This window comes from Lissotriton vulgaris, chromosome 6 (genome assembly GCF_964263255.1).
Source record: "Lissotriton vulgaris chromosome 6, aLisVul1.2, whole genome shotgun sequence".
Lineage (NCBI taxonomy): Eukaryota > Metazoa > Chordata > Amphibia > Caudata > Salamandridae > Lissotriton > Lissotriton vulgaris.
Genome location: NC_141694.1, coordinates 124,180,912 through 124,197,876, shown reverse-complemented (window position 1 = coordinate 124,197,876; position 16,965 = coordinate 124,180,912). Strand labels below are relative to the sequence as shown.

At 41.5% G+C, this 16,965-nt stretch overlaps 1 protein-coding gene across 1 annotated transcript in view; it reads right to left on the bottom strand.

Moving 5' to 3' along the window:
- Window positions 1–2,907: 2,907 nt before the first annotated feature.
- Window positions 2,908–16,965, bottom strand: part of FOSL2 (FOS like 2, AP-1 transcription factor subunit) — a 46,617-nt gene continuing 32,559 nt past the window's right edge. Inside the window, exons 3-5 of the mRNA XM_086926123.1 lie at window positions 14,813–14,920; window positions 6,849–10,642; window positions 2,908–6,150 (exon numbers count right to left, since the gene is read on the bottom strand). Coding sequence (XP_086782249.1) covers window positions 10,127–10,642; window positions 14,813–14,920 — 624 coding nt within the window. The 3' untranslated portion in view covers window positions 2,908–6,150; window positions 6,849–10,126. The remainder of the gene's footprint in view (window positions 6,151–6,848; window positions 10,643–14,812; window positions 14,921–16,965) is intronic.

Sequence of the window (16,965 nt, the reverse complement as noted above, 5' to 3'; positions counted from 1 at the left end):
GAATCCGATTCTGAGTCTTTCTAGCCTATTTTCTTTATCTCTAGGATGTGCCAGGGACACTCCAACCCCCCTCCTGAGACCCATGGTGCAGATAGCGCCATACTTTAAAGTGAGATATGCAATTTTATATGAAACTTATTGTTGGGGGTCACTGACTCTTTGTCCATTGATCCCCTGAAGCACCTACACTGTGTGTTTTTAACCCCTATTGAGCCACATATGGCTTTTTTAATCACTTCTTGTCACTTCACTTCCCAGAGCTAGAGTTATCATCCCCAGAGGGTTTGCGGATGGTGTTAAATTCTAGTAGCTAGTTTGGGAACACATTTGCTGCCACTAATTTGGAGCACCATGAACAAAAAAACGTTATGGCACAGCTCTACAACTAATTGTTTGTTTGTCTTATGTGTCTGTTTGTATTTTTGTTCCACAGGTGCTGATATACTCCACAACTAGGAGTGATTTTTCAGAATGAGCATTTCGCTCTTCCATTTTTATGCACTTTATCACTTTTTTCATTAATTTTTCACTTTCACGCCCCCAGGTTAGGGTGGACGATTAGAGAGTCCATACCGCCGGGGTTTATCTTTGTCCTGACGAATGCCTAGGTAAATTAAAACCACGCCTAAGGCTGAAACATGTTGACTAAATTAAATCTGAATTAAACCATCCATTACCTTTGGCACTAAAATTCAGACACATAGAACCTTTTACTTGTGTCCTAGGGATCATTAATAAACTTTTTTTAGATACCCTTTAGACACTTTTAATTTTAAACTAACCTTACAACACACCCATTTCACACAACCAGCTCCGCAGTCTCCTGGTGTCGCAGCACACCGAAGAGGCATTAGGTCTCTTCGGTGGGGCCCGATGATGAAGCATGACACTGACCAGGTCGGTGTGTGAGGGCTTTCTTTTCAAACCCAAATAGGGTGCGAACTCTTCGAATCGTTTGGCTCCATCTAAGTGGCTTATAAGAAACTTCAACCTCTCTTCTTTTGTTTATTGGTTTTTTTCGCTTTTTCTGATTTAAAGATACCAGTCTAGGTTGTCCTCTTTCTCCTTTACTATTTGTATTATGTTCAGTACCTTCCCAGAAAGAATTAGTATAACAAGGGCATGTCTGGTTATTAACATGGTGCAGAAGACATTAAACTCTTTGCATATGTGGGTGGCCTCGTAATATACTAGTCAAATCCCTCACATCTCTAAATCCTTTTCCAAACAAAATGTGATTATACTCCAAGGTATCAGGATATAAACAGAACCAAAACAGAAATACTCCTGTTGAATTCTCGTTTTTGCTATATGTTTAACAACTAATTTTGTATGGTTTTCCTCAAAGATCAAACATCTTGGTATTTCATCCTCCCCAAATATTAGGAAAAACCATTGACTATAAGTTTTTTGATAGAGAATTCTAAAATACAGCATTTGATTTCTGTTTGGTCTCCCTTATTCTTATCATGGTGGGGGAGCCTCGATACAAATAAAATGTTGTCTCGATTCTCACTTTTAAAATTCTGAACTATCACTTTAAACAGCTGAACACCATTGGTTCCAGACTTCACTGGAATAAGAAGATTCCTCACATTACTAGATCTAAATTTAAAAGAGCAAAAAATGTAAGTGGTGCAAGATTCAGATTTAAAATAACATAATTCTTCTTTTATAATTAGGCAAACTTGTGCTTCAGTGCATAATTTAAATGACAACCCTGTTCCTCCCTGGACTATTTTTGAATAATCTCTATTTAATGATTTTATTTTTGAAGATATCGTTCATATGCCAACTGTTATATTTCTAAGTACCCTGTTGTAATATATTCCTATTTGGTGTTGAATAGTGTGTTTTTAGTCAATTCTATCCTCTAAAGGGTTTAATGAACTCTCTAATGTGGAAAAATATGTTTGTAAAAAATACACAATAAGTCATTTTATTTAAATGATGGAAAGAAAAAAGTTTTTTTATACAATTGTCAATTTAAGCGAGAATGCTATTGCAACCTTTCACTTTCTACAGGAGAAATATGTTACATGTCTTGTCAATTATATATTTCCAAGTCTCCTGTGACGCCTTACACTACTTGTCCTCAGCTAAGTGTAGCTGTTAATGATATTTGGAATGGACACCTTCATAGAGCTACCCTTATGTATAAGAATTTATTACAATCTGTTTCGATACTAGCTATAAGTGTCATCTGATTTTTATAGGAAGATTATTTCAATGTTTCATATCCAGTTGAGTTTTGGATTATGGTTGAAACTATTTAAAGGATCCAGAGCAGCGTATGTTATCTGATGGGTGTTTTTCCATTTATAATAGAGCTTTACTTACTCCAGGTCATACTAATACATTTGATCATTCTGGTTCTTCTCTTTGTTGGTCTTGCACTAATGACAGTGGCTCTATGATCCATATGTTATTTAATTGTATCAATTCTAGTAATGTGCCTAATTTATTGGATCTCCTTATTGCGATTGCATTGAAGGTGACACCATCATGTTGGATATTTTTTCAAATTATCGTTAGCTGGTGGGATCTACTTTCTGATGATCACAGAATTGATACTGGTTTTTTATTTGTCTTCAACAAACAATTAAATCTGAGCTATTTTTGTTACCTCTTACAAATTTCTTCTCTTCTCACTCAATTTCGAACTCTATATCTTCATCTTAGACCTGTCCTTTTTATTTTTTCTTGGTCCTTTCTTAATTCTTTCTTTTTCCTATAACATAATGTATTCTTATCTCAATGTGATATGAAATGTTATAGTTGAGAACTACGTATAATTGTAACTTTCATTATATATTTTGTTTTTGTAATCTAATATAAAATTGATTAAACTAAAGACAAAAACATAAAAGGATTGTTTTTTTGAAAAAATTTTCATTCTCCAAGCCATTGTTATAAAAAGGAAACATTTAATAACTGAACAATAACAGAAAGGAAACATTGTGGAAATCTGAATACACACAAAACAGCCCAGTGTCTATATCTGAATTGGACAACAGGTGTCAAATTTATTTACACACCACCATGATTCAAAATTGTGCACAGTTCTAGAACCATCCCAAAAATAACTATATGAAGGACTTGAATTGAAGGAAATAAAAAAGTGCATTTTTATCTGAATTAATTTTATTTATTCTACAAAATTGGAATCAAATAAAAGTGTAGAAGCAAAAATGTATGCTCTTTCTTTCATAGCAGCAAGCTTTCACTAACAAGCTTTTTAGTGCAAATACTGTAGGCCTGTATTTCTGTAAAAACAGAAAACACAAAAGATTACTCAATCCTGATCTCAGAAACATGGTTGGGCCAAAGATAACCAATAAAAAGAAAGTTTGTGTTGCTTTGCATGGTCATTATTCCGAAAATAATCCTAAAGGGTTATTTATTGGCCACAAGAAGGCGATATTGCTGTACAAAAGGCAATCCCTTAAAACAAAATGGATACCCTTTTAAATAGTAGCCCAGAGATTGTTCTAACATGTATACATCTCTAAGCAGCCTATCCAGACTAGAACAACATACAAAACAATTGGGCAAAGGGGAGTGTTCCCACTCAAGAAATATCTTGACAGGAATTATTCTACACAATTGTAAGAAAAAAAGAACAGTGCTCTGAAACAAAGTTAAATATTTGACACCAGAAAATACTTTAAGTCTCTGACAAAGGCAATGCTGATGATCATTATTACTCCCAAAGTATTCACGCACATATCGCTAAAAATTGTATCTGAACAAATACATCACTATATACACAAACAATGCATTACTTTACCAATGAAATAATGGATACCTCGGATCTGCACATTTGCCACATTTTATTTAAATATCAAGTATATTTTTAAATCAACTTATGTAACCAAACGCTGAAAGGCAGCAGATTTCGTTGGTCTGATTTTGTTTGCTGGATCGTGTGTCCGTTAGACTGGACAATTAATTGCAAGGCAGTGATCCAGTCTCTCTTTCAAGAATAACTTTCAGCAATTTAAAGACAGACTTGCAAAATAATGTAGACTAACAGGGTTTGGAATGTGTAATGCTTTTGTTTTCAATTTAAGTCATGACAAAAAATAGTACACACAGATGTAAACATTTTAAATAAATAAGATAGTCTGTAGAACATATAAGAAAACTTTCGGAAACTGCTATCCAATATCCACATGGAATGATTCTTTCTGCTGTGACAGTTTTGAGATACAGCCATACATTAGTAAATTTAGTTTTTACTAGAGACAGGTGCTTTATTAACATAAAGGAGGTGGATCTAAAACCGATGAGAAGGACCCAAAAGTGGAAAGCAGCAAAATGAACATTTGATAAAGCCTCTGACCCTGGATATATTGGCACCACCCCAGGAATGTCCAGTTGGTCCACAAGGGACAAAGCCTTCCAGATTTCCAGGATATTGCAGAAGAAACATACAATCAATCAAAAGGAGAATAATTTGTCAGTGGTTATCTTTCAAATCTAGCATGGCTTTGACCCTCGAAGAAGAAAGTTGGACACCCAACACTTATCCAAGCACAGATATCCTGACTACACAGGTCTCTGCCTGGTTCCTTTATGTATCTAGTCTACAGATTTCATCCCCAAAAGACTATATACAAATCAAATAATTAGGAAATCTGAGAGGTTGACATTTTGTCTAAATGTTCTCATAATGTATCCAGCAAACCTTACTATAAATGAAGTTCTGTCCTTGTTTACATTACATACCAGGAACCAGAGTGCAAATGTGACCAACAGCTGTGACTTGAGTCATAGCTAGCACACAGACCGCAGTCGGCAATGCTCAATTTCAAAATGGCTGTCACAGCCCCGGTAAGGCACAAAGTTGTTTGAGGGGGACCCGTGGAGGAGACAATGAAAATTCAATGTAATTGTAGGGGTAAGTGAACCACAGCTTAAGAGACTGCAACATGAGAGCTGGTGACATGCAGCACATCTCTGTACAATTGTAGAGATAGGGTGATGCCACAATTTATGTCAATATCAACCACAGAAGCTTGAGGCAAAGACTAATCAGTCACTATATTATATGGGGCAAGAGTTGTTGAGGACTTTTTTTTAGGTTTTTATGTGGAATACAATGTATGGCCTCAACACAAGTAGGTCACTAACTAGCCATGTTGAGCTATAATTTACCACTAAACTTTTCTAACTCATTCTGCCCTGCCACAGCCGTTCAGAACTAAAAATGCTTGGGGCAAATGGTAATTATACGAGTGGGAAGTTGTGGATCACCAACCAGCAGTTTCTGCATATTTTTGCTAGTTTGGGGAGTCTAAGTGCCTGGGTGAAAAATGCCAGACCTGCAGTGTTCGCCGGGGGCTTGTAATCCAGATGAGCCTGTTAATCCCTGGTGCCTGCCCTATCGGGATTGATATCCCACTGGTAATGGGCCCCTTAACACATTCCGCATCTAACCAGTGTGATAGAGAGGCAAATAGGATTGGCACATGGGTTAGGATGTCTCGCAATGTGATGTATTTGGGCAGCTCTGCACCTCATCCGTACAAATGGAGTCAAGTATAGAACAGGTTACTGGAAAGAGTGGGCTAGTCTTGGCCTCACGATACAGTGGTGAGGGCCCACAATTGCTGGTGGAACACGCCTCACAATGGCTGCACCCAAGAGCCACTCGGAACGCTATAGCTAGGGTTGTGGGTGGAGGTCTGTGCCTTCCTATTAGATGTTGTTACGATAATAATTTCCAAGACTCATGTTCTTTTGTTGACAGATTGTGTCTTTTTTGTCTTAGAGACTACTTCACTCTTCATTTAACGGATTAAAGACCAGACTTTGAACGTTCTGCCTTGAGAAAGCCCTCAGCCAACTGGCCACCGGGCGAAACACGTGTTGGCTGTTTTCCGGATATGATATCACACTTGGAATAAATCATTCAAAAAGGACAGGATCGGTCAACTAAAGAACATGAGTCTTGGAAATTATTATTGTAACAACATCTAATAGGAAGGCACAGACCTCCACCCAAAACCCTAAGTATAGAACAGATTGGGGTGGAAAATTTTTCAAACCACTTTGTTAACCTACACCACATGGAACACCACTTCTCGCCCCCAACCACACCACAAACGAGATCTGCAATACTAAAACTGGAGTCAAATAGGATGCCTTTTATCCATGGACAAGCAGGCGAGTAAAGTTACTGGCCTGTGTCTCACCATAGCCAAATGGTTGAGGAAAATCCTGTGGATGTTGCCTGTGTCAACACAAAAGACCGTAGTCAATGCCCTTATCACATCAAGGCTTGACTACGGCAACATCCTATGTCTAGGCGCAAATAAATCCGTCATTGGACGACTGCAAGTAGCGCAAAACGCTGCGGTCAGACTCCTTTGTAAGGTCCCTAAGAACGCTGGAGTCTCGAACTATCGTCGGGATCTTCACTGGCTCAGGATAGAGAGCAGAGTGCGTTTCAAGGCCTTGAACTATATGTTCAAAATAAAAACAGGAGTAGCACCAAAATACCTCCAATCCCTTGCCTGCCTCTACACGCCAAAGAGAAACCTTCGGTCTCAGACAGCAGCTTGCTTCTGTATTCCAAGGTTTAAACGGGCAAGATCAGGGGGCAGATCTTTTGCCTATCTCGGACCCTCCCTGTGGAACACGCTTCCCCCAGGCATCCGGAAGGAAGAAAACTATTGTAGATTCAGAAAGCTTGTGAAGACCTGGCTGTACGAACAATAACCACCTCAAATAGTTACCTCCTTTCCGTCCTTTATTTCTAGCTGTGTCTAGGCGCCGGGAAACCCTTCTTGGGTAGCTGTTGCGCCCTATAAATTGATAAAATAATAATAATATAATAATGCCTCAGTCACCCGTAGGACTTTGCAGTAAACTAATTAGTAATAAGAGTTCACTGAATGCTCCCAGTAGACAAAGAAGGCCAAGTTCATGTATGGTGCTTAAATGCACCTTTACCTGCTCTTAATGTTTAAATGTATGAGGAGAGGCACTGGGAGAGAAAAGGATAAACCCAAGATCACAAAGAGTATGATTCACAAAAGAGATGTGGAAACGTACAGACATAGTATTGCATCTACTTTTGCAGTACATTTCTAACTTTTCAAGAACCCTCAAAGAATTTCAGGTGTGATCCTAGAAACCAGTGACTGTCACTCTCTGTGCACATTTATACATAAGGAAATGGATTTTTGCACATTTAAGGCATTTGGAAAAGTCATTTAAAGCTCTCCCATATACCCCCACCAGCTGCAATGGTGGTTCCCCCTCTTTCCCACTGATTTACTCCCACCTTTGGCAGCAGTCAGTCTGTACGGTTTTCAGGGTGGGATCATTCCCAGATAAAGTTTGGTAATTCTCCACACAGATCCCCAGCTTTTCTAGAAGGATCCATTCTGGAAGGCACACAACCTAAATGTAGGCAGGCTTGCTCACTCAGCAATCCTGCCATTCGTAAAACTAATAACGAGTTCAAATAAGTAATCTTGGTGGATTCGGGATAAAAATTGGCACTTAAATGAAAGCATGTGTGCACCTAATTAAGGACAAGGGCGCACATCCTTAAAGAATTGGGGGATCACAGCCTATTTGAATTAGAATGTTCACGTCATTGTCCCCAAGCTATTAAAAATCTAAACCAGTCAGAATTCTACCGTCCAAATTTTGTCATCCAGTCATTTTCTCTTAAATGTAATGTAAAAGCATACTCGATGGTACAGGGGTGACTTGCCAAACACAGGCGGGGCCTTTCAGCTGCCTTAGTCATAAGAGAAGTGATTGCATGTGCTGTGGGGCGGATTCCAGCCTGCTGTGCTTTTTGTTTCATTCTTTTGAAGTTTATCAACTTCAGGTTTCTCTGCACTTTGTCAATCAAAGTAAAAATCATGTATTCTTCTGAAACATAGGAGGTTCTCCCGGCCTTTTTGGAATGCAAATATTGTGCAGTGTAAGCGAAAGTTTTATGGCCTCGGAAAAGACCAGTCTGCCTTATTCTAGCTGTATTGATCAGAATGCACTATTTCATCAACACAGCAAGAATCACCCAGCAGGGTACTGCTTGGCCTGGGGCTCAAGTGATCTGCTGCCCAAGGGCTGTAGCTATCAATAGTGCAGCAGGTGCAGTGTCACCAGGGCCCAGCAGTGTTAGGCCACTGACCTCCAGTTATGGCAGCATTTTAGAACCTAAATAAGGGACAGGAAGGCCTCTTTTGCTTGCATGACCAGGGCCCATGGTGTCCTTGCTACACCATTGCTCCCAAAAGCAATGGTTGATGTAGTGAGGTCCAGGTAGCCATGGAGAATGAAAAGGGATAAGAGTCACAACAAGGGTTAACCATTTTCATGCTGGGATAGCAAAGTCTGAAAATATGGGATGTCAGGTGTCCTCCGAAGTGCAGTTCCAACTTCTCGAAGGAGCAGTGTCCAGAATTGTGCAAAGCGTTCTTACAGCGTGGGGAGTGATGTAATAACACTACTTTATGGACCAAAATATGGTGCCCGCTTTGTTAATCAATTTAGTATTGTAGCTGTGTGCAGACAGCTTCGAGGAAATATGGTGAAACACAGAAACCATAAGTCTCTGTACACCGGTTTGCTACAGGGCTCAACACGGAGAAGAATTGTGCCTATGCAAAGATGATGGTCTGCGCCTGGACACCAGAGGCAGCGCCTGAGTGGAAGTGTGACTCTCTGCCACCCCAAGGAAAAGGAATGAGCCAGGTTAAGGAGTAAAAAAACTGAGCAACAAAATGCATCTTGAGCAGCACTGGGGTCTACACCATTCAAATCAGCACGATTCATTCATATTTCAAGCAGACTTAACTGACCGGATCAGGGTCGCACATTGCTCTCAGTTGTCTCCAAACACGTTCAGGTACCTCTCTGCTGGAAAGTAAGACACTTATTGTGACTTTGGACTCCCCAGTGACCAGAAGAGTTCAATTATTGCTCGCACCACTGCGGACAAATATAGCAATTTCCTCATCATGATTTAGGCCACAAATTAAATATAGCAGGCAATTGGGCCGAATGGTACAACAAGGCAACAGGATTGTTGCAAACAAATGAAATCACAACCTGATTGTCAAAAGCACCCAAGAACCTGTTCTTTTAATTGTTTTTGCAGATCTTTGGAAGGGCCACTGTGTAAATGTCATAACACCAGGGATGCGTGCAGTCACACACTGATGCATCATATGAGGATATCCTCATAGCAACAGTTGAGGCTCAACATACATTAACCGCATGGCATTTCAGCCATTACCAGCCGAGCGATAACCAAAATCAGGGGGTCCACGCACACATTCAATATGAAGTTTAGCTGTCAGCATACCAGAAGAATTTTTGATTGTGCTTAGCTTGCAATTTCTATGTACTATCCATCAATAAATTCTTCTATAAAGATATTAAGGAATACATCTTTGGAACATTGAAGAAACCTGTAGTTGTTTTAAATTGTTAATACATTTTCTCCAAACCAAGTGCTGCAACCCACAAAACAGCAAACTCTTTGGAAATTACCCGAAGACCAATCACTGTTTTCTTATTTAACCACCCTCCTCCTTAAGAATTTCTTTTTGGCTATGTGTTACCTTTCCGTACCTTGAACAAATACTGAAAATTTGTCTTTGCTTATCCAAAAGCAACAAAACAGAAAACAATAAAAGGCGTTCCCTAAACCAAGCACCATACAACCATAACACCAATGAACAACAAAGAATTAGACAGCAGAGACGCAAGGTGAAATGTCAATGCAAACAATGGAAGCCTAAAGCCACCAGTCAGAGTGTTTAAGAACTAACGGCGCCAACCACAAGGTAAGAAACAACATATTGCAAGGAATGTGTGGCTGGTCTTGAGGAGTTTGTTCTCCAGCTCTAGAGTATATCAAAGTCAAGTTATTAACAGTGTTCGATTCGGATCCAGTTCTCGAAATGGCTTTTCCTCTCAAAGTGTTCTCGGTTTGTCTTTGGGATTCGATCCCTTGCACGCTTCCTATTTTCATCCAATTCCCAGCAGCCCACTCAGAGGAGCCGCACTTCGTTCTGTGCTGTACACCATTGCTTCATTGTGCTCAGAAACCATTCCTGGTTTTCCCTCCTTCCTCGAAGAGCCCTGGTGCTGGTTATAGCGCCAGAAGGGTCGGGGAGTTCAAAGAGTCCGAAGATTGGTCGCCACCTCCACCACCACTGCTGCTACTCCGGCGGTGTGCTTTGGAACACGACTCAGAGGAGGACATGGGAGAATCCTGCTCCAGTCCACTAGGGTACGTAAACACAAAGTTAGAAGTGCTGGGTGTGTCTGGTGGAGTGGAGGCCACCACAACGGGAGTGTTCAGTGGCTCTTCTCCAAAGTAACCAGCGGCGATGCTGATCGGTTTGATGACAGATCTTGGGGCCTTGTCGATAACCGAGGACAGGATGGCTTGCTCCTGAGGTTCTTCTTTGATCACCACACCGCTGCTCGCTTGGGTCCGCACCGTGTGGAGAGGTTGCGCAGGAGACCTCCGCCTCTCCTCCGGGCTGATTTTGCAAACCGGTGTGTGAGCCACAAGCATGAATTCCAGTTTCTCCTTCTCTTTCTGGAGATCTGCGATCTCCTTCTGAAGAACAGATTTCTCTTCTTCAAGCTTCTCTGTTTCCTGCAAAACAAGGAGGAACAATTTAAACAATGAAAGATCACAAACACAATGTGAAAACTTTGTTTGCCTTCAATATAAGCTTATGTATGTTTGTTACAATATATCTCTTCACACAGACTTCAGTTGCACTCCAGTGGTTACTGGAAGAAGTTCCTCTTGCCCAGCCTACACAGTTGGAGCCCTTGCCACCACCTGACAGCTCCTGCATCGTGGCGAACACACACATGCATAAAAGACACCCGTTCTCCCCTCACCCCTGTTTTTCACCAATGTGTGACCAGGAGAAGCCATGCAGTCAAAACTTTGCCAGGAAGATTAATAAAAATCTGAGAAGCTGCTCATATCCATAACTTTTTACAGAACAAAGGGGACATAAAGCAACAACTTCTCTTCGATCAATCAATTCCAATAAGAAGGCACAAGGGATAATTCACCAGTCTCTGCACTCTGCTACTACGGTTGTTATTCTTCCAGTGAACAACTACTGTGGGTCCAATGCCCTCTTCTGCATGCACAGGTAAATGATCAATTTGGAAAAATGCTTGACAGCAAGACTAGGTTCACCACAGAAGTATTTGTCATATCCCCGCAGATTTTTTGAAAAATATAAGATATTTTGCGGGACAGATGAGATAGTGGGAGGCGGGGGTGTTTTTTGGAAGTCACCACTTCCCATTGAAAATGCATTCTTTATTTTGCCTAGACTATCAATCCCCAAAAAAGAAGACCTGCATCAAATTTGGCACTCGCTTTGTGTGTGCAGCTATGGTCCACCATGCCACTTTTTTGTGAAGTTCCGTGGGGGGAAAAAGGGTATGGGAGGGATAAAAAAAAGAAACGTTTAGTTTACACCACACTTTGCATGAAAGTAGAAAGGTTTGTGGTTAGGTGTAAAGCTACTCAGTAGCTTTTTAGATACTAGCATGTGAAAAAAGTATTTGGTGGGCATGAAAGAGTTAATAACACTTTTGTAGATCTTGGTCATTTGAAATCACAATCTCTAAAATCACCATTTCTGTCAATCACATTTGAAGTGTTTGCCAAACGTGTTTAGCTGATGAAAGGGATAACAAAAAAATCCCACCATTTTGAAAATCATAATTCTGAGCAAAATTGTGATTTGCACACTGTGCGAAAAATAAATTCCACAGTAAAGGAGGTGGCACTAGGAGTCGTGACTGGCCCAAGTGCTGGGGGCATTCAGAGGCAAGGAAAATAGGGAGCAAAAACATAAATACAGAAAAATAAATAGTCTGCAAGAGTAAAATCCTGATTTCTAAGAAAAGTGCAATCATGCAGCTACTATCTTGTATCCCTTAAAAATTTATAATTTTCCTCCCAAAATGTTTTTGATTTTCAAGAAAATCATTTTTTTCTTTGAAAAGGCCATGGATGAGAAAAGAACCTGGAAGGGTGCAAAGGTTCATGACTCTCTAGCGATCACATGGCTTCCTTTCAGAGTACCTCCAATCCCAAAAAGAGCTCTACAAACCCAGCAACTTGTTAAAACAGACCCACGGGCCTTCTTTTCGATCCACAGAGGACCTGGTCATATTTATTGAGGTTGGCTTGGTTCCTGAGAATAAACTGTTGCACATTCAAAATGTTCACTTCTTTGCACAAATGATGGCACACCTTCCAATTGGAGGGCTCTGCAGCAAAGCAAACAGAATGATGCAATTTTACTGTAAATTTTTGGGGGTGGCAAACAAAGGTTTTCCTACTTCTCAGATAGCTGCTGGACAAGGAGAACAGGAAAGAAATGAACTAGAGAATGGCCAAGCAGAGACTCCCAGGTCACCACCACAGTCCATTGTATGGAGATTCTTCACCATTCCACCAGGTGAGAAAATACTCACCCAAAAAAGGGATGTAAACTTTGTGCGCTAAGACAAGTAGCAGTGGCGGAGGAAAATGCAGCTTTGGAACCACATCGAGGAACAAGCACTTTAATGAAATGAATAAACAGTCAATTGCTGACAAGAACTGCCTGAACTATTTTTGCCTTCCTTTCTCTCGCTCCATTTCTTATTTGTTCTCCCTTGTTTCAAAGGTTCTTACATCCACGGAAACTTCCTTGTTCCTTACAAGTTTATTAGTCTTAGTCAGGATTTGTTTTCTTGTTTGATGGTGTTGTATTTGTTACCGGGTCATTGTTGGTCTCTTTTCCATTGAACCTATTTTAATGTTAGTTATAACAAATTCATCCTCCAATGAGTATTATCTCTGTAAATCACACTCACACCTGCTATTCGTAGAGACAAGCTTTATAAAGAGTCAACAAAAAATACAATTTCGGGGCATGTAGTCTATTAGCTATGTCAAATTCATTCCTATGGCTATCCGATAAGTCCAAATGCTCCTTACGCCAAATCTGAATATTACGCCTGTTCCAACAGCAATATATTGATGCTATTTCTCATTGCCAATCACCAGCTTGGAAAATCAGATCAGGAGGATAACTAAACAAATATGATATTAGAAGCATGGGTACGTAGAGGTGAAATTATTTAATGAGACTATTACTTAAAACCCTCTTGAATTGTTTCCAAGCCGCTGGCTATGGAAGAAGTAAACCCATAATAAAAATGCATGGGTACCTAAGGAGGGGCAATACAGATTACATAGTTCTTAACTTGATATTTTAGGGGGGGGGGGTTCTTTTTTTGGGGGGGCGGGTTGCAAATGCTACCATGTTGCATAGCAGATCTTTCAGTAGCACTTGACGTTGCGGCACTTTACGGTATTCATCAAGTCTGTGCGAATGTTTCAGTGACTTCAAGAGGATCTATGATAAAGGCAAGCCTGATGTCCAATCTAGGAGACAATATTGTTTTTATGAACCTAGTGCTCAGCACCAAGGTTAATCACACAAGGCAGCTCAGGAATCCTTCTGAAGGATGTGTTGTGCCGTGCTGTGCTCGACCCTCATCCATGGAAACAAAACAGTATCCATAACATAACATGTCTATTTGTAAAGCGCACGTTCACCCCCAAAGAGACATCTGGACACTGAATAACAGATGTTTATTGTTACCCAACTCAATGGTACTGATTTTATCGACCTCAGAAAGGATGAGATGCGGAGTGGATCCACTGGGATTTGAACCTGTGACCATGAGGTCGAACACAGGCCCCTTCAGTGGATGCATTAGTCCACTTAGCCACCAAACCCTTTATGTGACTGATACAGGATGCCAGGGTTACGTTTTGTCCTGTCCACTGCCCTTCAGGCAGCTCTCCGTCCTTCCTCTTACCCACTCTTCCCTCCTGTAAGGAGGTCACCTCTAAGAAGAGGTGCAGCCAGAGCCAGCAAGGGTGGTGAGGGACCACGTGGTATGGGTGCATGAGTCTATATCATTACCATTTTAGATACAAAAACAATATTGCCCTTGAGAGGGTGAAGTCAGCAGGGCTTGGGAGACCTATGCGGTGAGCACTTCCTGCTCTGGATAGGCCTGGCGCCTAGTTCCCCCCCTAGGTCCTATATCTAGAGGCAGCCCTGGGATGCGTCTCACGGCCCGGCAGGATGTCCTTTACACAACCCTGGACCCGGAACAGGAGTTGTGAAGAGGTGTTTTTGAGGTCCTCGTGAGGAGATGCAGCATGTAAGGTGTCCTACACAACACAGCTTTAAGAACATATGTTTACCTTTAAAGATGTTACTAAGGAGGAATGTGAAGCAGACAGAAACCAGCAAGGGACTGGCTCCAAAACCTTTAATACAGCCAACAAAACTATTAACCATATTAAGTTAATGGCTATTAGAACAAGGGAATGTTGTGCACTCTATTGAAGACAATGTAGTGGCCCAGGGCAAATAATGGCTTATATAAGCCTTCTCGCGCCAGCATTCCGATGTTTGTCTGTTTATTTCTCATTTTTAATTTAGAACACTGTACCCTAAGTGGGTGGAAAAGCCTTATAGCCTTTCTGCCTCGGGCTGTTCCAGTTCTTAAAGGCCCCTGGCTCTCTCATAATAGGGCCTGGCCAGCAACTGGGGCCTATAACTGTGGTACAGGGCCATTAACAGTGGTTATAGCCCTCATCTGCAGGCTATAAGGCTATTGTGTTTCCCTACCAGTATTAAACGCTATGTAGTTTCAATTTTGACAAGCCTATCTTACGCCTCTTCTGCAAGGGGTCTGTCTATATGTGCACCGTACGTACTGCCTGGAGTTTATCTGTCAGTTCTCTGCGGCGATTGCGACACTTTGCTGCGGCCAGCTTGTTCCTCTCTCGTCGGACTCTGCGTTTTTCCTCCTCCTCAGGTGAGAGCTACACAAGAAAAAAAAAGAAGAAAAAAATCTGAGTCTATTGTCACTTGTGGTTTCTTTAGCAGTTGCACAGCAGAAGCGAAAGCGGTGACAGGGTGCAGAAGGAACAGGAAGCCGGATTGAGCAAGAGGAAAGTGAGCATGCAACCAGGGACAGGGAAGGACAGAGTCCTGCTCCTTGGCAGATAAAAGATTGCACAACTCGCCAGCCAGCTCAGTGGTGTGCGGTCACTGTGCAGCGCAAGCATGTGGTAAGACTTCTTTGAAAGCGAAGGAGTTTTCAACTGAAACCTTATCAGCAAACGTCATGCGGCTGTGGATAGCTTGCATTATAGTAGTTTTCCTCATGATCAATTCCAGAAAGTAGTTTTGGCATTCTTAGGAAACACAACCAAGGGTGGTGCCCCCTGCACACATCTGCTGCTTTGTTTAATTATGCCTGACCCCTGCGTGCCCTTATGATATTGCAACACTTCTTTGGGACTCTTTGCTGCTGCAGTGCATGAAGTCAATGGCTCCCTTTCAGACTTTACACTTTTTTCTCACTACCTTTCTCCTGCATTTTCTCCTCCTCTTCACCTACACTCCTCAGCTTTCTTCCATGTACTGAACTGTTCACCCGCCCACTTTTGCTTGAATCTTACACAATCAAGTACATTTTTTACACAACAATAGAAAAGAAAAAATGTTTGAGCATTTTACAGTCAGTTGAAAAACAAGCATGAGAAAAATAAAAAAAGAACTCTAGAAACATCATAAAGTGGTGTGGAGAAGTCTTCGGGTTCTATTCGACTACAAAAGGCCATTCTCCTTAAGGCAAGAGAAGTTCTAGGGGTGCATACACAAGCTTTGAAAGGTTTTTTTATTTAAGGTGGAAATTCCAAATCGCAGAATGAGGAATTTCCTGACCCTAAATGCTGCTTACGACTGCAACAAATATGCCATTGTTGAGTATCAGCGGTGCAAACATTCATATCCACAAAGGCGTGACTTAGTAATATTCGAAGTAGGTGCGCAAAGCCTCAGCCAGCCACCTATTTTCAGAGTATGAGGAGGACGTTTTTGCATCGAAAATGTAGTACATATGTAAGAGGAAAAAAACGCACACACAAACACGCTCCATCATCCTAACAGCAAACAAGCGTGTGCCAGCTCCCAATCGTCTAGTGTGGAGTAATCTACAATTTATGTAGATATCGAAGCAACACCAAGATATGGGATTTTGGCACTACAAAAGATTTTCATGAAATTCACAGGTTTACTTCAGGGCTCATGAAAGTATTCCTTTTTGTGGTCGAGACTGGGAAGACCTTCCAAGAGGAATAAAACAGTTGCCATTTCTGACTGCTAGGCAAAAAAGGACAAATGTTGCAACTATTTCAGAAAAAATCTAATATCTAGGGCCACCTGTCTGTAGCAGGCCAAATTTGTGGAATGCTCCAAGTTGAGGTATACGAGGCAGTAGCAGCTCCTCCGCAATGGCTGGGGAGCATCGCCCTACTGCGTGGCTCAGAGCCAGTTTTGATTTACATTTGCCGGTTCTTGGCCAGTGCTGTTGGGAGGGGTGGGCCGAGATATGGGAGAAGAGAGTGCTAGTTCACTCCACTCCCTAAGTGTGCATATGTGTTTTGGCCAGCCGTCTCAGGCCGACCAAAACACACATGCGCACTTAGGTTTTCTTCAGCCCCGCTGCATTGAGCAGCCGGGCTGGAGAAACCCCACAGACTCCCCGGTCTGAGCGGGGCATCTTTTCTACCTGCTCAGACCAATCCTTGCGCAGGGAGGCTGTCCCTGGGGCAGGCAGGAAGAGGAGAGGCGGCACGAGGAGGTGTGATGCTGGAGCAGCCGGCAGCAAAAGTTTTTTTTTTTTTAAATATATTCACCCCCCACGCATGATGCCCTACCACCCTTCGGTTATGGTGGCCGCCACTGGTACCAGGATGACCGAAGAGTGATTCAATAGTTTGGGTCACCCAAGTTTAGCTTAAATTATGTGGAAACCAAAAGTCAAGAGAAATTAGGGCATGAAAGGAAGCACCGGTAGTGC